Source organism: Gopherus flavomarginatus, chromosome 8, assembly GCF_025201925.1.
Source record: "Gopherus flavomarginatus isolate rGopFla2 chromosome 8, rGopFla2.mat.asm, whole genome shotgun sequence".
In the NCBI taxonomy this organism is placed as follows: domain Eukaryota; kingdom Metazoa; phylum Chordata; order Testudines; family Testudinidae; genus Gopherus; species Gopherus flavomarginatus.
In genome coordinates, this window is record NC_066624.1 from 3,770,419 (window position 1) to 3,793,294 (window position 22,876).

The following is a 22,876-nucleotide window of genomic DNA, read 5'->3' on the forward strand; positions in this document are numbered from 1 at the left end:
CTATGCACAGTCAGTGCCCAACATGGTGATCAGATGTCCTGATTTGATAGGGACAATCCCGATTTTGCAGTCTTTTTCTTATATAGGCTCCTATTGCCCCCCACCCCCTGTCCAGCTTTTTCAGACTTGCTGTCTGGTCACCCTAGTGCCCAAGTATGATCCATTAACTGCTAAATAGGGCAACATGCCAAATACCATACCCATGTATCAGACAAGTGGCTTAAGGAAGTCATCCCTGTTGAGCTGAGTAAATAATACGCACTTTAAATTCATTCTTACCAAAAGAATTGGTGTCATGAAAGAGGCCAGGTCGATAACTGAGCTCAGAAAGAGGGTAGCAATACAAGCTTTCCTGCACTGCTCCTGCAACTGACCTTCGCCCTAGCTAGAGAGGGTCTAAAGGGAGGTCACTCTTCCTCATCTCTCTTCTGATAATGCCCGCAGGGATGTGGGCATCTATCTATCCACTAGGAGCTGTGCTGAGACCACAAGCCAACGTGCAGCCATCTGTCATCGCGTGGAGGTCCCCACACAGAAGATCTGCATCTCTCCACACAGCCACGGAACGTGCAATTGGAAAGGCAAACCCCAGAGAAGAAAGGTGGTGAATCCGGGAAATTGTGCAAAAGGGAAGGGCAGAATCGGTCCTGTCTTGGGGCTGGCACAGAACTGTACCGCCCTGGAGGGAGACCAGGAAGGGAGTCGGACTCAGAGAGGCACAACTGTTCCCCAGAGCATAGATCCTGGAGCAGCCTGCTCTCAGCCAGTGCCGCTTGTGGCCCCATCTCCTCAGGGCTATTGGTACGCAGACAATGCTGGAATGATGGGACAAGTGTGAAGGGCAGAGTTGAAGAAAGAAAAGCCCCTCGCTGGCGAGGAGTTAAAATGATGCTCATGAGGCTGTCCCGTAAGTAACTCTTCCCCAGGCCTGGGAGGGTGCTAGCCCAGGGCCTCTCCAAATGGAACCAACCAAGAGCCCTAGGGATCCCTATTACTGCAGCTCACTGAGTCTCAGAGATCGATCCCATGGGTGACTAGCCAGACGTGACTCTCTCCACAGCACCCTCCTGCCCCACACAGATGTACGCCATGACTCTGACCAGAATGCAACGTACTACATGCTGACAGTAGGGCGAGCGAATGTTCTGATTGGCTAACAGCTGCAGCAGAAAGCTCGCACAACACAGAGTTCTGCTCTGCTTTTTCCTCTGGACCACACCACCAGGCACCAGTGCCACTGCTCCAGCCATGGCCCAGGGCCCTGCTAGACGGCCACCTCCTTCCGGCCATTTTGGAACTCCTTTATAACTTTTAAATATAGATGCAAAAAGGTTTTCCACCTCCCTATGGCCCCTGGGGGCATAGAGGCTCCAAGGGTGTAGGGCCATGTCTGCGTCCTCCCATCTTGGCCCTGCACTTGCCACAAGCGCTAGCTGCCCACATCGCTATTGAGCATGAGCTATTGAGTTGAACCCCATAAGCGGGCAACCTGCCTCCAGGCCACCCCTACATACAGTGCTGTGCCCACAAGGCACAGTCAACCTGCGTTAGGCTCAAAGAGGCTAACTAAGGAGTTTAGCCTCTTACATGACTTTGCTGTTGCTACCGCGAAGAGCAAGATGGCCCTGAAACCAGCCATGTGGGACCTGTCACAGCCCAGCAGTGATCACAGGAAAGCTGGGTCAGATTTAACAATGCTGCCCCCAAACTCCGTCCTGGGAGGCACTTTGCAAACAGATGGGTGGCCACCTTGTAATTCCCAGCCCCACAGCGTCAGCTCAGCGGGGCACAACACTCCCCAGCTTCTCTTAATGCAGTGAGAAAGTGAAGAATCCTGGAGACCCAGGGGACGACAGGCAGGGGCTGTCTGCAGTGCAGAACATAATGCAAAAGGAAACCTTCACACTGTGCATGCACAGGAACTCTCTGCCTGTCTCCTAGTAGTATACTATGCCCTTGCTTGCTGCCAGGTACCCCAAACCACCTGTCCAGGGAGAATACAACTCACCAAGCTAAGATAAAACATTCTCAGCTGTGGAAAGAGCCACCACAAACAATGAGCTTGACTCTCTCTAGAGCAACCCGAAAAATCCATCTGCTTGCTAGAGCTGCCCACCATGAGCAGAGACAAGGAATTACTAACACTTGCAGATAAATAAATCAAGTGAAAAATCCTGGAGCTGCAAAGAGCAGAACTCTATGAACAACCCTAAATAAACCTAAGATACGGTGTTCACTGCTGTAGTGTTACAGTAAGGCGTGTGTTATGCAGATTAAAAACATAGGATATATACTCTACTCCGCACATGTCACACACGAGCTACAGAAGTAACTTCTCCCACCACAGTAAACCTATGTACACAACACTCTACTTATTTAGTCATACGACAGAGATTAGTGAACAAGCACAAAAATAAGCATGCCATCTACAGTAGCTTCCTAGTTTTCAGCCTCATCTCCTCGATCGCACCTAAGGAAGGTGAGTCTGCTGCTAGTTGCAAAGGATAAATATCAGTATCTGAGTGCTGACAAAATTATGATATTACATACCGTTTTTTATAACGGACTGAATCGTAATGCACAGAACAAAGGTGATCAGGCCCTAAGAAATTGGTGTTATTTTTAAATTTTAAGTCTATTTATTTCCTTAATTTCAACTATGGCACTGTTACAAAAAATACCCAGTAACTACAGATTTAATAGTATTTTCCCCTCTTTTAGGCTCTGATTCAGCAAAGCAGTAAAGAAAGTGCCATAAGACACCTTAGACATCCAAAAACCTACCAAAATCTCAACAGAATGCCATTGCAAAATACATTAATTCCTGGTCAGACACCATCATTCCAATGTTAAGGAAAATGTGCAGTGCATTAGTAACTGCTGTAAAAGAAAAACTTCTCACAAAGGCAATTTATTTCTAAATTATTTGTCTGGTTTACTTAGAGCTTGCCTACACTGAAAGTTAATTCAGAATAAGACAGGGTGTGACTTTAAATTGGATTAACTATTCCTAATTAACTCCCTGTGTGGAACCACTTATCCCAGAAATAAGAGTGCCTTATTCTGAATTAAGTTATTTCCACTGAAATAAACTAATCTGGAATAAAGCACCCCTATCCTGGAATAAGAATGTCCACACATGGAGTTAATTAGGAATAGCTATTCTGGAACAACTCCCCATGTGGACAAACCCTTAATCACACTCTCTTTGGCTAAACTTTCTGAGATATGGTCTAAAATTCACTTACCATCCTTTTCTTTAAAAATGTAAAGAAAATATCCATTTTAAAAAAAGAACATGGCCATATACTGAGCTCAGGGCTGTTTATTCAATCTACTTATGAGGTGAGGACACAAAAGGTTGTTCTTTACGGGCTTGATACTAATTTGAACCCCTTCTATTCTGACTTTCAGTGGAGTTACCCTGAAGTACACTGGTGTGCGACCAGAATTGAGTTTGATCTACGTTAACATAAACAGCCCTGAGCTCAGTATATGGCCATGTTCTTTTTTCAAACATTATTCCATATTCTGGGCACTCAAATGGTTACAAATGTAAATCAAAGCCTCTTCGAAATGTTGGTCCATATCATATGCACACTTAATTAGTACATTTGTATCTATGAAAGTTCCTTTGCCCAGTCACGTTACATATCAATTTGAGTTTCCAGTAACTCAGCAATGTCTTTCTTAACCTCTTTTAAAGATGTACAGAAGCAGCCAAGAACTCAGATTCTAACAATCTGCTGTCAAGGCAATTAAAAAACCAAAAAGGTTCGCAGTGGTATGGGTTATATGCTTGAATAGTTGAGGAAAGTTAACAGATGAGCACTTACTGGCAGACTGCTATAAAGCCCTGGTACTTCTGGGCAAGTTGGCAAAACCAACTGATCAAGAGTGGCCCCCTGAAAATGCCACTGGTTTAAACATGGTTGTATGTCAAACCTGAGCAAGGAACATGATGAGTCTAACACTTATTTGATCCCTTGTAATGAATTTAAATGGCCTTGCTGCAGATTAACTCCCTTTCCTCAATATTACTGTTTTGTTTCCCTTGAAATGAAAACTACTGTCATTTGATGAATGGCTGTTAAAAGCTATCTAGTTTATAGTGGCATAAGTACCCTGCTATCCTTTGCTGAAATGTTATTTTCTGTTTCATAGCTTCTTAAACTAATACTTTGGTGTGAAACATAACAGATATCACTACGCCTCATAAACCACCACTACACTGGGAGGGCTTTTTTTCCCTCCAGTAAAAAACAAACAGAGTTATCCCAACACTGTAGCAAATCAGAGCCCTGAATCTTTTCTGTGAGGATGCCTATCAATTCTGCTTGCCCAGGGCAATCCTAGTAAAGGGAAAGCACTGGAAATTTGTTCTCCAAAGGTAGCAGTAAGCGGGGTATGACATTCACATCTGAATTCAAATAATCCTCCTCTCCTTAACGAACCTGAAGGAGGAAGCACAGTGCGTGTGTGCTGTCCTGGTATACAAGCCAAACTTCTGATCAGCTTCAAACAGCACCTTTTCTTCTTTTTATAATCAACTTGCCACAGAAAGACTTCCTTCTCTTCCCCTCAGTTTCCCTCTCAAATAGCCTGAGTTCCAGGATGGGCGAGATTCAGTCTGGCACTTGGGACCAATTTAGGAATCAAAATTTTGCAACTCTTTGAGGCTCAAAGAGGTTGCATTGTGATGCATAAGGCACTCACCAGACTCCTGTAAATAAAACTTTAATAATCCAACCATTATGTATCCCATATTACTTGGAGAGAAAATATACCAAGAGAGATGCAGACACACATGCACACAGAAATGTGGAGCAAGAGCTTGGCGTCTCCTTTGACAAGCAAAGTTACATCTGCAACCATATCTGTTTTTACTGTTCGACAGGCATGTAATAATCAAAGAACGCTGAGCTGTAATAATGTTAAGAACACTGTATGTGACCTGGTCAGGGAGATGATGTGATTGCATACTGGCGTACCAGACATTCCTGTATTAATGTTCTGTTCTAGGGTAATAAGGGGCTGTAGGAAAAAAAACAGGGAAACAACACTCTGCATCCAGATAAGCAACCGCGAACAAACCCGGGAGGGCAACTGAAAGACAACGGGGGAACCCATTAGCTTTGAGCACCCTATATCTTGTCTCTAACAAAGAGACGCAGCTTTTCTGCAATGCTGGGAACAGAGCAATCAAGAGAACATTAAACAGTTAAAAAGTTATTTGGGGGGTGGGAGGAGGGAGCAATTGTCAGGGGCTGCCAGGGGTACCGGTGGATCTGCAAAGAGCTGGATCCTTCCAGAGAATGGGAAGCCCTAGGCAAAGGCAGCCAAGTGTCTAGACTGTTTATTGCTTTAAGATCTGTTTTCTCTGAAATGCTTTTGGTCTAAATAAATACTGCTGTTTGGTGGTGGCTATCCTAGCTCCCAGAGGGAACAAACAGCATGTACACACTGCCAAGAACTCAGGCTTGCTGAGGTGATCTCAGACCAGGCCTAGATGCCAGCTGTGAAGGGGAGAACTGTCTGATTCCACCACAAATTAGAGATGATGGCAAAAGGCCCAAGACCTGAGGGAGGTGCACCTGAAGAGACCAGGAGGGGTCAGAGTCCAGCGCCTGTGATAACCGTTACCTCAGCCCCCACCACACCACACCTCACCTCTCTCGTCTAGTCACTTGCTGACCCTTTTCTTAACTCTGACCATTCTGGGACAAGAAACGTCTTTGTTTGGCTTATTTCTACAGCCCCTCACACAACGGGGTCCAGATCCCCGGAGGCCCAGCGTTGCTACATCTCACAGCATCATTATGAGCCTCAGGAAACTCAGTGCATTTCTTAAAAAATAAGTTTCCAGCCCTCGCAGCTGTCGAGAAACACTTGGAAACCTGACCCAAAAGGCTCAAAACCCAGAAAGCAAATCAAACAGACCCCACACTGATTACTGTTTAAAAGCCTCCTGATTTCAAAGCCGATCGCACAATTTTTAGGGGCTGGTGGAGGATTCTGGAATTTGTGGGATTGGCTGCACTTGGGGTCTAACATTGCTACCCCTCTCCTGTGGTTTCCTCTCTATGGGATGAAGTAAACTGGCCCATTGCGATGCAATGGCTCCAATCAGAGAAGTCCAGAGAAAACTTCTCACTCAGACTCTGTTCTCCTGCCACTTAAACGGTCTGTACAGAGCATGTGCTTCTATATTGAAGACCAGGCTGTAATGAGTGTGTAAATTTATTCATCACCTAATTACACATAACAAAACAGATGAAATACATGCTGAGCAGGCAGCTTAAGCTAGTAGCTGACCACTTTCAACAACAACTTTGATCTCTTTTCTCTTCCAAACTGGATGTTCCCTGACTCCCCCCACCTCATGGTTAATTGCAGCCATGTGCTATTGCCAACGAGTGGGATTTGAACCAGAGCCAACCAGTGCACATGGGGATCTGCACACTTCATTCCCTGAGTCCAGCTCTGCAGAGAACTGCCTAGGGCAGAAGTCTGGGTACTTGTCAGGAGCTCCTCACTGACTTGTAACCCACAAAGAGAGCGAAGCATTATGTACTGCACGTCACTTTAGTTAGCCCTGCCTGCAAGGCAATTTATGGACGTTAAGTAACAGCGCCAGATTGAGTGGTTAGGCTGTTTGTGGGGCGCTCCAAACTAAAACCTACTTCTGCAGCTCTCTCCCATGGTCCAGTAAGAGATATATTGGACTATCACACCGAATATTTACTGTACTCCTTTTAGCTTACAAGTGAATGTTATACAATTTAAAGTCAACATGTTAATCTCTTTATCCAAAATATTTGTCCCACCGCTGGCTGCAGTTCAAAAGATTCAAGGGCACAAGGAACATTAACTTTTTTCTTTGCTGATAAAAATACATTTCAGTCTATCACTGTTAGCAGGCGCGTAATGTAAATCAACATTTGAACGGTATTATATAACTAAGAAATCATCTGATGAACTTGGATTAACAAGAACAAAGCTAAATGCAACTTGAAAGTCTGAACTTCCTGTAAACATGCAACAAACGGGAAAGACCTAGGAAGGTAAACACTGTAATAATACGGGTTAGACTGTGTCAAACGGGACCTCAAAATGGTCTTATTTTCACTAGTTCACCTAACTATTCTGCCCAAAATTTAAAATAAAGCCAAGGCTTTTCAAGAAAAACTCCACGTTCAATGGGAAATTTTTTAAGATCACAAAACTTTCAGATTCTTTCTAGCAATTCAGACAACAGGAAACTTATCCTACTTTAGCACTACAAGCATAAACTCAGATTTTTCAAAAGTAAGTAGTGCTTTTGAGTGTCTCAGTTTTATCTAGGCCCAACTTCAGACACCCTAAAGGGAGATCACTTTTCAGAAACTGCCCTCTGAAAAATCAGACACCTTTAAAATGTTATGGAGGGGACAGGATGTTGATGGAGGGAAAGGTATGACGAAGTTGCCTACAATGGTACGTGGCCCTTCTGTGACTGCTGTAAGCAAGCATCTTCAATGACCTGAGATGGGACACTAGAAGGGGAAGGCTCTGAGTTACCACAGAGAATTCTTTCCCAGGTGCCTGACTGCTGGTCTTGCCCACATGCTCAGGGTCTAACTGATTGCTGTCTCTGGGGTCAGGAAGGAAATTTTCTCCTAGGTCAGATGGGCAGAGACCCTGGTAGGTTTTCGCCTTCCTCTGCAGCATGGGGCATGGGTCACTTGCTGGTTTAAACTAGAGTAAATGGTGGATTCCCTATAACTTGCAGTCTTTAAATCATGATTTGAGGATGTCAGTAACTCAGCCAGAAGTTATGGGCCTATTACAGGAGTGAGTGGGCGAGGTTCTGTTGCCTGTGATGGGCTGGAGGTCAGACTAGATGATCATGGTGGTCCCTTCTATGTTTCAGATTAGGCACCTCAGACTTGATGCACTCAAAATCACTAGTCACTTTTGAAAAATCTTGGCTTAGGCTTTCAATGGGTGAATTAGAATAATTTTTCTGTTGTCTCCATTGCTGGAAAGACTCTGGTAATTTTGTAAACTTAAAAAAGTTTCCCAGTGAACTCTAACTGTGACAATGAATAAAGCAGCATTTACTTCCTGTGAAATTGAATGCTCAGGAATGATCACTAGCAAAAGATTTAGCTCATTAACTCACAAATGATTTGCACACTGTGCATCTTTTCACATCACTTGAAATCTCCTCCTATCCCCAACTTTCTTTAGGCACCACTCTCCAAATATTTTGGCTACCTATAACATAATTGGTGCAGTGTAGCTGCACCCTGATACAGGCAAATACAGCTGAGACTGATCAATTACTGAAAATAGCATCTTTATTTAAAAGCATGTTTCAGAGACCTGTTCTGAATTCAAAGCCAGCATTCTCTGGACACAAGCTAAAAGTTTTGGCCTGTTTTGGGTGCTTGGTTTTGGATCTCTGCTTTTCTTATCTCACTTTCATTTACGGTCTGTAACTTGAGTTCTCCATTTCAGGCATAGCCATGATCTACAATCTCAAAACGCTCTACATAATGTGCTCTCTCTCTCTCTGATGTTCCATATTCTGTACATTTGTACCAGATGTCAAAACAGTATACAAAACATAATTGTGGAGGAGTTAAAGTTTTCCCTGTCTTTACCAACACTGCTGGTACCTTTCACAGGAAGCTTCCTGATACTTTCAGTGTCTGAATCAGGCAGAATGAAACAACTGTGGGGTGCTAAACATTAGCCAAGCTAGATTTTAGGGGCTATATTCTACACAAACATCATCCTCCCTGCAGAAAAATACTTGTTATGCTCATCTCTCACATTCCTCCCACTTGAAATGATTCAGGAAGAGAATGATAGCAAAGGGATTAAGCAATGCATGTGTTAGACAGTCCTCACCTTTAGAGAGTCAAAGCAGGCAATAACTCGACCATTTTCCACATGGCAACTCCGTGACGGATGGGCAAACTTGCACTCTGCATCAGATCGAGAACAAGTACCTCTCTGAAATTCTCGACATACTTCTAAAGTCAGCCATTTTGTATCACGAACCAGGGAAACGTTTACAGCCATATTAAAAACAAAAATTAAAATGCAAGCAATCACACCCTTCTTTAGGACAATATTACTGCGGATTTTTTTTAAAAAGGGTAAAAAAGTGAATTCAAGTTAAATGTGAAGAAATAACGAACTTGTTGCTTTGGTAAAATTTCTATTCGTCAGCACTTAGGTTTTCATTTAAGTCAAATTGTGTTTGTTTCAACAAGAATTAAACAAAGCCAATCACAAAATAGAAATCTTATCAGAATAACTGAAAATCAAATGAGAGGCCAGCTCCTAAAAGTGCAATTGTAGAAGTTAAAATATAAGTGTTATATTTTGTGCCACTGCCAAAGTTACTTGAAAATAACTGGCAGACTTTCAAATGAATTCTGTGCTCTCCAGTTAATGGTTTCAATTATTCTTGCAAAAAGCATATGCGGCTGGCAGCGCTTCTGTTTGCGGAATGGTCTCAGTCCTTGGGCAGAAAACTTTTTTTTCCTTTTATTTCTTGGTTCTAAAAATGACAATTCGCGAGTATTAAAACGAGCAAAAGGATGTTATCACTCAAAAATATTTGCTACATACTCAGGAAGGAAAAAATGGCTGAGTGAACAGAGTGTAAAAAGGAAAAAAAAGGAGGGGATGAGTTGCCGTTAGGGTATGAACTGCAAGCAATGCCAAATTTTAAAAAAGGGGGGGGTTGGGGGGGGGAGAGAGAGGCAGCCTTAGACAGAAATCCAAGCAGCAGTGGCTTCAGGAAAGGCACTTTTCAGCAACCTGTAGGAAAAAGAGAAATAGAATCAGCTAAAACAATCCAATCTCCCCCAAACCGTGCCAAACTCTAGCTTTAAGAAACAACTGTGTTCATTTTAACAGGAAATCTGCAGCTACTGACTGTGCGGCATAGTGCAGTCAGCCATTGTAGATAAAAGGGCATTTCCCACATGAAGCTGCGCATGGTAAGAGGAAGCAACCAATTAGATTTACTGTTGCAGCAGAAGGTCTGGGCAGCCACCCAATAAAAGAGATTGTTTCATATTGATCTATTCTGGCAGACATTCATTTTTGTGCCCACTGCACAGAAAATGCCTTAGTCTTACATGACGGCCTCTGGTGCATTCGGGATTCATCTCTGCGTTTCAAATTTAAGTAGCTTAGCATAGGATGCACTTAATGGGCTGCTCCCAAGATGAGGTTTGGGTTACATACCTGCTCCTGAAATCCAGAGGATAAGAATCACTAGAAAAGCTAACCTACTGTACACACCAGCTGTTTATTTCTCCCCCTTTAAAGAGAATGGCTGGTGGCTGTATGCCACAGTGAGAATGCAGCTAGACAGAGAAACGGTAACACGCGAGAGCAGGGTGGAGTACAGTCACGTAGAATGGTTTTCAGACAAAGACGACTTAAATTGTTGTTCTGTTTTTTAAAGATATTAAAAATCTCCCCCCTAATAGGAAGCTTTCTGGCAGGAAGAGCAGCTATTGCTTTCGTTGTGTACAAAGAAGCAAAGCAGAAGGCACTGCCGTAGTTCAGCCCTCATACGCAGACTGCTCTGCGTCGGTAAGGTGTTTTATTTAACCCACGGTGAACTGGGGAACACATTTCCGCGGCTGACCATAAGGCTACATGGAAACCAGACTATAAATCTGGGCTTGACAAAATCAAAAGCAAAACCGACATGGAAACATGAGCCACATGCACAGAGCAGAAAAAAAATTAACTCATTGTTAACAGCTGTGTTTTACTGCACGGCCGAAGGAGAGTTCAGCAATCGTCGTTATTCCGTTTCCAGCATCTTCAGCGTGTTGGACAATAACTGATTGTCAGTAACTTTCTATCACTGATTTTCTTTGTGGGGGGTAACCTGTTACGGCATCCCTGGAGTTTTCCACATTTATATTAGAGGCAGCTGACGGAGCCTAATAGGATTAAGTTGGTTGAAGATTTCTGAGATCCACCTCATTTTGCAAAACAGAAGGGCCAAATCCTAAAAACATACACGTGTGTAAATTTACTCACATGAGCAAAAGTATGCACATGCGTAAGTGTATGCAGGACCGGACCTCACATTGCAAGAAATGGAAATTTAAATTCTTCCTATATTGTAGACATGTTGTCAGAACTACATTTGTTAGCAATTTACACATTTTAACAGAATTGAAAATGCACTCCAGATGTTTGGAGAAAGCACTGAAGGACAATACTGTCATTACATTTTTGGTTTTTACACTAAAAAACTGAAATTGTGAAAAGTAAATTGCAAGTATGTGCTGAACCAATTAGAGTCACATATTTACAAGAGACAGTCATGCAAAAGCACGTGGACTCTTACGCACAGACTTGCATCAGTGGAACAGTCTTTAGTGCCAGAAGGACGTCTCATTTTTGGGTATCAGGCGGTGAACAGAGACGGTGAATGCCAAATTTACCAGACATGATTTAACCTCTGAAGGGGAGGGGGAACAAAGTAGAACTGGCCCAGTGTCTTCTGGGTTTAGTCAGGAACAGGGAGATTGCTGCTAAACTGATTCTGATCTTACAGGCAGGGCAATTTTGTGTTTGAGTCTGCTTCACTTACATCCAGCCTCCCAACCCTCCTTTATAGGGCATATATAAGAAGGTATGTAGATACATCTCCACAGACAGCTTGGAACAAATTGGGTGCAGCTCTGAAAACGAGCTAGCACAGGTTGAGAATGGGTGGGGATTAGGTGGAACGCTCTTAGATATTACTCCGAGCAGACTGCAATACAACTTTCTAGTGAACAGGGATCATATTCCAAAGCTTTAGACTCCAGTGGAAAAGAGGGCCTGTTTCTCTGAGCCTGAATTAACTACCATCCGCCAGTTACTGGGCTACTCTCATCCCTAAGAGTCTCAAAGCATGTGACAAACTACGTGTTCTCCCTTTCTCTCTCATAGAAATCTAAAATAGAATAGTAGAGATGGATGGCATTTTTCCATTATAATTTTTTTTGTTTTTCATCAAAAACCAATTCCAGTACAGAATCAATCTCTCTCTCTCCCTCTCTCTCTCTCACACACACACACACACACACACACACACACAGAGATTCTCTTACATGTACACAATCCAGCAGTACAATGCCCCCAGAGACACCTTGCTGGGGCATCACCTTGTTACTGATTCAGAAAAGCACTGAAGCACATGCTTAACTTTAATTATGCAAGTAGTCTTGTTGAAGTAAAAGATGTTTAAATGCTTTGCTGAACCAGGGCCTAAATCACCCACACTACTTCCCAGGTTTATCTCGAATGAAAGTCCTCCAAGTACGGAACAGTCCCAACCTAGCTTACGCTTGCATGATTTTACAAGATCACAGCCCAAAGATGTAGGAATTAGGATTCCCTACAAATAATCACACACACAACTTGCCAGTTCTGTCAGTGGTTGGATTGTTGCAGACTTCCCCTCCCAAGAATATAGATCCCAATCCATTTTAGCCATATGGCCACGGGGAAAATCTAAAACCTGTGTTCTAACATCACACTGAGAATTTTATACTAGTGCCACGAGACTGAAATAAAACCAAAGGGGAAAGAAAAGTTCAACAAGCCCCACTGCTGACAGTATAAAAGTACAGCCCTTTCCCCATAATTCAATTCTCAGCAGCATACATTTTGCTTACAACAGTTTCCACATTTTTCCGGTTCTGCATATTACCACATATTTGGTACTGACTGTTCATTTTCCCATCTATTTCAAATAAGAGGAACAAAACTGCACCCCCCACCACCACTCCTCCCCACCCCCACAAAAAAAGCTCAGTAGAATGAAGTTATAAAGGAGGGTCACCAAATATTGTTTTTGTTAATGTTATGCTTGTGGGAAGTTCAGTAAAGGGGGTGGGGCAGCTGCTTTCTGAACCAGTCTGGAGCTGCTGCAAAACATGCCAGGTCTGCCTGGCAGAACCTATATCCCAGGCTACCAGATGGAACAATTTAGCGCTGACTTCAACCGAATGTCAGGGCAAAGGCAGGAGCGAAAGGCAAGCAGCAAAGTGATTGCCTTTCCTTCTTCAGCAACCCAGAACCACAGAACAGAACGCCTGGCCCAGATAGGGATCACGACTGGCTGAAATACAGGAGGCGATGGGCTTGCTGTGGAAATCAAAGGCCCCAATTTTGCTGCCACTGAAGTCAGTGGGACCAGGATCAGTCCAATGAGTGACAGTCATGTTAAAGACACCTTTGGCAGGATTAGTATGCACTGGCCATTTGAGGTAATGTAAGGATGGAGAGCAGAGCAGGAACATACTTGCTCCATGGTCGAACTTCTGCTATGTTCCCTGTCAGTGACCCCTTTACAGTGATCCACACACACACTTCTGATGGATGCCGACTCGTGTGCATGTTTCCTGACAACAGAGTGCGCACAGACAGTAATGTATGTGACAGGGTTGATTCAACCAGCTCCCATGTATCAATGATACTACTCCAAGGGCGGTTCTGCTCTGAAAAACAGCATGGTGGGGATCCTTATTTATTGTCTCTCGGTGATTTCCAGGTCACATTTGCTCAGTTTACAAGCGAAAAGCCCTTTTATCCTAACTGCAGGCCCCACAAACCAGGACTGGTGTGATTTCCCCTCAACAGAAAAACACCCACTGGGGGAAAGAAAACACATTAAAGTTTTATGAAATGAAACTCAACACACACACAGTGTGATCCACTGTGCAAGCATATTTAATCCCCGATCTTGTCCAAAATGAATCAACAGCTTTAAGTGAAACACCAGAACATAATAACCGAGTGCCAATTCTACTCTGGAAAGCAAGAGTCATTTACCAACTTAGTGGGTTTTCCTTCAATTAAAGTTTGGACCAAAGCAATCTGAATGGGTTAACCCCACACTTGATGGATTCTGAGCTGGGAGGAGAGGGGAGCAATGCTTATAAAAATTGACAAAATTCCCAGTTCAGCTGTCCCGTCTTTTGTTGATTTCAGTAAATGGTCACATTGTTGAATCACTGATGTTATTATTGAAAGTCCAGCTTCCAGCAGAGCTTTTGTATGGCCGTTCTTTTAAAAATGTTAAATCTAAATAAAAAAGCAGCGATTTTGCCCACTCCCCATTTCCCTCCTGGCTTCTAGACACTTTGGGAATTATATCTGATCATTTTCTACCAGGTATAAACAAGAACTGTGATGCTCTTGGGGCCCTCCCTTTTTAACATTTTAGAACAGTTAAACTTCTCATTCACAGGCTGAAATTAAGAGTTTAACATTTCCAAAACCAACAACTTTCCAATTAAATCTAATGTTCATGTAAATGCTTCAAGGGACACAGAAAGCCACTTTAAAAATGGAGGAAAACAACATACAAAAACGCCCCGGATAGTTATTTTCATGGGGCTGGACACTTAACCTCCCCCATAACCAAACCCAAATCCACTGGAGTTTACACATCCCCCAACAACCTCAATCTGGATCCTTCCTTTCTCACATACCCTCATCAGTAGTAAAAGCAGTGCAGGTAAAATTCTACCTCTCCCTGCACACCTGGACATCCCTAGGAGCCCTCAATGGAAACAGAAGCCAGGGTTTGACCTAGAGAATCTCGTTACTGAAATTATTGACAGTGATGGATGAGAAGGAGAGAATCCAGATTTACACAGATTCCAGAGTGAGATGGTAGTTTGGACATTTGTAGGGGAAAACCTTCCTCTTTATTTGTCAACTGACATATTTGATTTGGGGTCCCTGAGACACAATGAACCTATACCCCAATGGCGCCATTTTTACAGAGTCACTTCTCAGACTAAAATACATGGCAAGACAAGTCTCTTCTCCACTGGATCACAGAATATTATGGCTGTGGATCAGTGGTTCTAAACCTAGGGTCCACAGACTCCTGGGGGTCTGCAGATCAGGTCTATGGGGTCTGTGAAAGATCTAGACTGAAAACTGACTGAACAGAAGTCAATAGATACAGATAATAGTTTTCCAAAGGGGTCCACACCTCCACTGAAAATTTTGTAGTGGTCCACAAATGAAAAAATGTTGAGAACTACAGGCTAGATGAGGTGGCTTCTAGCCCTACACGTCTATGAGTCTTTAAAGCCCCCAGTGGGGAAGAGTCTGAAGCAGTATCAATGGACACAATGAAAAGAAGCCATACAAAAAGGGAAGTGAAATCTGTGGCCTTTAATTGTGAAGGACCAATTCAGCACAGCAGTAAAGCATATGCTCAAATGTTTTGCTGAATTGGGACCTAGGCTCTGTCCAGTTCTCTTGTATACAAAATTCCCATAGTCTCTAGTGGGGTTGCAATACCAACTGTCAGCATACAGGAGCACTGCATCAGCAATTAACAGCATTTGCTCCTGTGCTTAGTATAGTATAATGCCGATGGTTGGCCTTTTCATAGCACCTACTCTTTGCCCACGTACAGGAGGGGCTGCAGGCTCCCATCCCAAGGAGGTCAATTTATTTTCCATCATCTTCCAGAGAATTTTTTCCTTTTAAATCAGAAAATCTATTTGCACCCAAGCCTTTATTCTGTTAAAGCAAACACTTCAAGGGCTTGACAGACACTTGGAATATTTCCTTTACGAACATTCTGTACCTGGACACTTTCTCCCTCAGGGAACAGTTTACTTAATTTAAGGTAGACCTTAGCAGCTAGAAAGAAATAAAAACCTCTTTTGTTCTTCAGCTCAGCTATCCATAGCAAGGAACAGATTTGCAATTTCTCTTCCCTGGACATGCTTGGAAAGTGTTCGTTCAGGGTCTGATCGCAGATGTTGGGGCTATGAATCACCACAGATCATACTATGTGCCAGAGTCAAATCTAGCCCCCAGCTTTCAGCATGCTAAAAACAGGCCAAGTAAAAGGAATAAAACACTGCAGCAGAAAAAGCCTCATTAGTGGGATATAGGCCTATTTACACATGTGCTCACCTTAACGGTGTGTGTCACACAGGCATTTGGATGTGCAAACTCCACATCTGAGCGTGCAAACAGCTACTAAAGCAGAGATGGGCAAACTACAGCCCGTGGGACCGTCCTGCCTGGCCCCTGAGCTCCTGGCCCTGGAGGCTCACCCCCAGCCCCTCCCCTGCTGTCTCCCCTCCCCCGCAGCCTCAGCTGGCCCCGCTGTTGTCGCAAGGCTCTGGGCAATGGAGCTGCGAGCTCCGGGGGCAGCGCAGCTGCAGAGCCGTGGCCTGACCCGGTGCTCTGTGCTGCGCAGTGGCATGGCTGGCTGCGGCAGCCTGTCCTGGTGCTCTGGGCGGTGCAGCTGTAGCGCCACCAGCGCTCCAGGCAGCACGGTAAGGGGGCAGGGAGCGGGGCGGTTGGATAGAGGGCAGGGAAATTCGGGGTGGTGGTCAGGGGGTGTGGGTGTGGATAGGGGGCAGGGCAGCTAGTGGGTGGGGAACAAGGGGGTTGAATGGGGCAGGGGCCTGGAGGGGCAGTCAGGAAGTAAAGGAAGGGTCGAATGGGATGGCGGGGGGCAGTCAGGGGACAGGGACCCAGGACCGGCTCCAGGCCCCAGCATGCCAAGCGTGTGCTTGGGGCGGCATGCCGCAGGGGGCGCTCTGTCAGTTGCCGGGAGGGCAGCAGGCGGTTCCGGTGGACCTCCCGCAGGCGTGCCTGCGGAGGGTCCGCTGGTCCCGCGGCTCCGGTGGAGCATCCGCAGGCAGGCCTGCGGGAGGTCCACTGGAGCTGCGGGACCAGAGGACCCTCCGCAGCCACGTCTGTGGGAGATCCACCAGAGCCAAGGGACTGACGAGCGGCAGAGCGCCCCCCGCAGCATGCCGCCGTGCTTGAGGCGGCAAAATGGCTAGAGCCGGTGCTGTAGGGAACAGGTGGGGTCGGATGGGGTAGGAGTCCCAGGGAGCCGTCAGAGGCCAAGAAGCAGGAGGGTTTGGATAGGGGGCGGGGGCCAGGCCACACCTGACTGTTCGGGGAGGCACAGCCTCCCCTAACCGGCCCTCCATACAATTTCAGAAACCCGATACAGCCCTCAGGCCAAAAAGTTTGCCCACTCCTGTACTAAAGCATAGTGTTGCCTGTTTTGCATGCACACTTGTGCCTCCAATTTAGGTAGCCACTTTCAAAAATGTGGGTCACCTGGGCATGAACTTTTTGTACATAGCAACAAAGGGAAAGTATTTCCTCAGAGCAAAAGGACAAAGCTCCACATTGCATCATGCATTTCAGAAACTACTGAATAAAGGCCAGGCTAAAGCGCCATATACCTGCAGCATTCTTGCATGCACCCCAGGGACGGGGAACACCACAGGGGCGATACGCTGAAGCCCTGGCGAAGATGGAGACACAAGGCACGGCTCATATATCACTCACCCATGTGCCCTCCTTCAGATTATAGTGGTTCTGACATGCTCAAAGGAGACCTTACGGTCCTCCTCAGAGGGAAAGACGGCAGCTGCACAACCTAAAGATGGATGGAGAGAGATTCCAACACAGATGAGGAAAAAAACCCTGGCAAATTTTATTTCTCCCCTTACAGAAAATGCAAATATTTTGGATCCGTTTCCAACCTGCAGTAAGCCTGACATGACAGCGCAGGATGCAGCCCACAAAATCTATCCTGTATTGTCATGTTGCTGTAGCTGTTTACTGCGCAGTAGAAGTGAATCCTGAGTATGTGCAACTCTGTAAAGAAGTGGGGAGGGGTGTGGGTGTAAAATTTGGACAGGTCTTTTTTGCTTCTGAAATCCATAACTCCATACTGCAGACTGTGATCCAATGGCCTGGCCAGACACAGCATTCGCAGCTTGTCCTGCATCATGCTCATCCTCCTGCTTAGAAATGCTCAGTACATTAGTTCAGAAATGACCTTCCCCCACAGGCCCACAGAAATGAATCTTCTCTGAAATATGTTTACAGATACAAGAGTAGCAGCTGGTGAGCATTGGCTGATATTTTAAATAATATATTACAGAAATGTTGCTATTTGATAACTTTACATATATATATACACACACAATATAAATATATATATATTTATTTATATTGTGTAACTTTACATATATATACACACACATAATATAAATATATTTTAACAAACAAGAGCACAGAATCTGCTGGAGTACTGGATCCACTGTGGGTCCTATGCAGAGGATGTCACTGCAGCTCTTTAGGCTGTTTTTTGACAGAATTTCCAGTTTGTTAAATAGGTTTATTACGAGAAAGAAAAAACAGACCAATGTTTTCATTCTTTACCCTTTAGGGTTTCCTGCAGTCAACTGCTTTGACAGGACTTCAAAGGGTGCAGGATTCTGAGGGCTTCCTTGACACCCAGCCTAATGCTCCAGTTCCCTCCTCAGATGAGGAGCCGCCACCCACAGTGGGATTATTCACTCTAGTCAGGGCTATTTGTTGGAGGACAGATTTGCTGATCAGACAACTAAACCGTCCCACAATCGCTCCCACTAGCTGGAAGGAACCCACACGTGTAGGATCCCCACTATGAGTGCCCACACGCTTTGTGAAGTAGGTATGCTCCACAAAGTCTGGGCTTTCTGGACGAGCAGCAGGCATAAGTGCCAGGGTGGCTACCCAGGTGCAGGATTCCCTTCCTCTGCCCAGGGAAGCAGCAGCCAAAGCCCCCCTCACCACACCTGCTTCTTGGGGGTGGGAAGGACCTGACCTCCATACCCCAGCATGCTGCATCCCATTCCATTTGATCATTCCCCTGCACAGTGTGTCTCATGCATACAACTCAGATTGTTTAAACAAACTCACATAAGGGATGAGAAAGACCAACGCCCACCCCCCCATAATCCCAGGAAATAGGATCAAGTGGATGTACCCCACATAATCTGATTATCCCTGCTCAGTGCTTGAGCATAGCGAGAAACCCCCCACAGTCCTTGCTCATACAGTGTGTGTTTGTGGGGAATTCCTTTAACATGCTTCTATGGCAGCAAAAAGGATTTCACAGAAAGATCAGGCTTAATGATTCACAGCAGAGACTACTGAAACAAGCGAATGGGAGGACTGAGATCTCTTTGCAGCTGACCCTGCAGGAGGGAGAATATCTTTAACCTATTTGGAGGAGGAGGAGATTTGAGGGCAAACAAAGATTTCAAAAATCTTGAAATCTTGACTTTGTCCTGTTATTGTCCTTCTGCCCACAACCACAGAAGCTCCTGCATCCAAGCTGCACAGTGTCCAAAATGGGAAGGGAGTCTGGGTGAATTGGAAGCAGGCCCGGGAAGAACCATTTCCCGTAGCAGCATCTCTCCTCAGAGCTATGTGACTGCCCTGCAGATTTTGACATTCTGTTTGGCAACATCAAGCCCTGCGGCTGTCCCCTCGGTGCACTGAAATTCCTCTCCTGGGGCTGCCGCTGGAAGCATGCTGCAGAGTACCTGAGTTCCACCGGGATCGGTGCGGAGCCCCCGAAGAAAGGACCCTGCTCTCATGACATGGGTGGGTTTAGTGGCTCTCCTCCCTTGGTTGATGGAATGGTTTGACAAAAACACAGCCTGTCCAAGTGGATGTGCAGCTAGCTGGCCCCAGGGTGGGCTTTCCCCGACTAGGAAACTAATCTTTCAAGAACAGCTGAGCCAAACTGACCCCACTTTCAATGTATTTGCCTTCAACTGATCTACAACAGTGATGAATTTAACCCATCATATCTATACTGTTGTGCATCTACTGAAAATGTCCACAGACACTGCAGTTTGTTTACCACACAAAAGTTACCTAACAACAAACAACTGTACACATTCCCTTCACAGGAGGAGAGAGGGATTTGGAAATTGTTTTGAATTCTTTCTTGGCTGGAAGAATTCAGAGAAAAATTAAAAATAGTTTCTCTTCAACATTCTTTGTATTGAGATTTTGGATAAGTAATAAGCAACTTGGCACCAAACCAGCTGGTACAGATACATAACACCAGCATACAACGCTGCTGTCCCAGAGCCATTTCTCTGGTTCAGACAGTAACTGTCCCTCTCTCATGGAGCACGTCTCCAAAGTCTTTATGCCACATTCAAATCCATCTTAGGCACTGGATGTGTTAAAAGTGAGGAGTCATGCACAATAACTGAAAGAGCCACTCCATAACGCTCCATGGGATATGCAGAAAACGAAAGCACCCAGAGGGACAAAAAAAGCCATATTTGTGGGAGAATTCAGGACTCAAAATGGGAGGCACTGACTGAAACTACCTCATCCCAGTCCCGTAATACCCCCCGGAAGGTGCAAAGCAAATTCTGGGGTGGGCTTTTACAACAGAGGGAAAATAAATCCCCTACAGTAAAAAAAAAGTCCAAAATTTGTTATAAAACCTTCCAGATTAAACAAACAAACAAAGGCACGAGGCAGATCCAAACTTCACAATTAATCAGAGTGCTAACATCATATACCTATTGGTGAGTACAGAAGGTCAGTGGCCTGGAGCAGCACAGCCTGGCAGCCAACTTCCCCTGCTCTGGAGCATAGGGAGATCTCTCCTGATGCCCGCAAGGTTGGGAGAATAACTGCCACGCCCAAGATGCCATGGCCAGACTTCATCCCGTTGTTCTTAATTCTTGCCAATTAACAGGTTGGTATATGGAAACAACAGCTTAATTTGCTAATTCTCAGTGACAAAGAAATGACCAATTCTGCCATCGACCATAAATCCAGAGTAACTCCACTGACAGCCCCCAAGCCTGAAAGACTTAAGCACGTGGAAAACTTGACATACACAAGTAGTCCCAGGGAGGCTCGTTGGGCGCGATGGATGGTCTAGTGGCTACATACCGAACTAAGGGTATGTCTACACTACTCTCTGGATTGGCGGGCAGCAATCGATCCAGTGGGGATCGATTTATTGCATCTAGATGTGATAAATCAATCCCTGAGCACTCTCCCATCGACTCCTGTACTCCGGCGCCATGAGAGGTGCAGACAGAGTTGATGGGGAAGCGGCAGCAGTTGACTCACCGCGGTGAAGACACCACGGTAAGTCAATCTAAGTACATCGACTTCAGCTACATTATTCACGTAGATGAATTTGCATAACTTAGATCAAACGCCAGGCCCTCTCCCCCTCCACCCGCGTAGACCAGGGCTAAGACTCAAGTAACCTGGGTTCAATACCTGGCTCCTGCGTGACTGTAGGCAAGTCACTTAGTCTACTCGAAGTCTAAATTCTGTAAAATGGGATAATAGTCCCCTCTCTCCCTAAGTTGCTGGGAGGATAAAATCTATCCCCAGTGACTGTGAGGCACTCAATGCTATATAAGCCCCACAGAGTTGTCCCTCTTTCATACCCCACAGTCATTATAATTTTAGGTGAGACACAGAAACACACACATTTGCCTTCCAACCCAATCATTGATTCAACAGCCTCCAACAGGAAAGCCAGGCCCAACAATTCATTCTCGCTTCAACAGTCAAACACCTGCCCCCGCTGAAGAGAAGTGATGCTGTGATACAGGCAAGGGAATGGCTCTGAACTGAGAAAAGCTGCTACAGCTTCAATGCCAGTTCCAGAACCACGCTTCTCGTGCCAAATGTGACACACTCTGCCAGTCGCACTGTTGCTGTCTGAGTCACACGGCTGGGGAGGCAGCATGCAGCCGTACACTGGAAAGGGAAATCAAGGCGGTCTAGCTCAAGGCATTTCATAAACCAGCCGGATGCAATAGTTCAGCCTCTTCTGCTTTCTGACACACCCAGCAGATCATTACTTGTTATTCTACAGCTGTCCACCAGGTGTATACATCAAGTTTCCAGAGACTGAAAATCCTTCCTGTTCCCTCTAATGCCTTTCAATTATTCATGGATATCAACTAAAATCTCCAGATCTTCAATTTTCTTCTTGTCTTTCTGCAATTGTAATGTGAAGGTTTCCAAACTTCCTCTCCATGGATGCCAGGGCGACTAGAATTTCTTCCAATTTCCCATTTATGCTTTTTCAACATGTCAGAAAAAAATGGACTTTCTGCATGTCGACCGTCGAATCGGTCAAACCAGAAGGCTGAGACGTTAGGCTCCCAGCTGGCAAATGCAAATCAACGGTGCCCTTTCCATGATTCACCTTCTCCCCCATTCCCATGCCCCTCTTTCCGACACGTTTTAGGCAATTGCATGGGTGCAAATCCATATTAGACTAGTTCTTCATCAAAATTAACTCAACAAAGCCAGTGTTAAAGCGTGGACAAAAAATAGAAAAACCATCTGAAAATGATCAGACAGCATGTCACTGGAAGATGTCTGGCTCCTTAACTGCCCACAGAACTATGCCTCGAGCAGGAGGCCGGGAGCCAAGAATCCTGGATTCTCCTCCTGGTTCTTCTCTAACTCATCTCTAAAATGGGCTTGCGAATACTTACATGCCTGCCCTAGGTGCTGAGAGGCCTTACTATGTTTTTGATGTGCTTTGGATCCTTGCATGAAAGGCACGTTTCTAACAGAAGTGTTTTCTATTATCGTACTGAGGACTCTCTCGCTGTCTCTCCGCTTCTCCTTCCTCACTCCCTGGTTGTTGTCTGTAACCATTCTGCACTTCCGAGCTGTATATATATAATTTTTTTTTTTTTGGAGGGGTGGAATCTGGGCAGGGCAGGAGGCGGCTGATGATCTGTAAATTGGCTGCAGTTTGCAATGTTGGAAGCAGGCCTGGAAGAGAAAGGATTGTGGGCAGACTGCAGGTGAAGCAATCAAAGGGCTATGACAGATGTAATTTATGACACAGCTCAGCCATGTATCACCTGGATACCATGATCATGTATGGGAGGTATACACATGCACACACAGAATCCTAAACAATTATTTAGCTATTATTCTGATAACCCAGGTTACTCAGTATATTGCTACTTAAACTATTATAAAAGCTATTCATTTA

General features: G+C 45.0%; 1 protein-coding gene across 4 annotated transcripts in view; it reads right to left on the reverse strand.

The window, feature by feature from the left end:
• The window catches only part of MBNL3 (muscleblind like splicing regulator 3), a 115,126-nt gene that overhangs the window by 64,728 nt on the left and 27,522 nt on the right, over positions 1-22,876 (reverse strand). For 3 of the 4 annotated variants that reach the window (XM_050965285.1, XM_050965283.1, XM_050965286.1), the window contains exon 2: positions 8,899-9,819. In XM_050965285.1, the coding sequence (XP_050821242.1) occupies positions 8,899-9,072 (174 nt within the window). In that variant the 5' untranslated portion in view covers positions 9,073-9,819. Of the gene's footprint in view, positions 1-8,898; positions 9,820-9,937; positions 9,964-22,876 lie in introns of those variants that run through there. The other variant, XM_050965284.1, reaches the window with a different exon arrangement.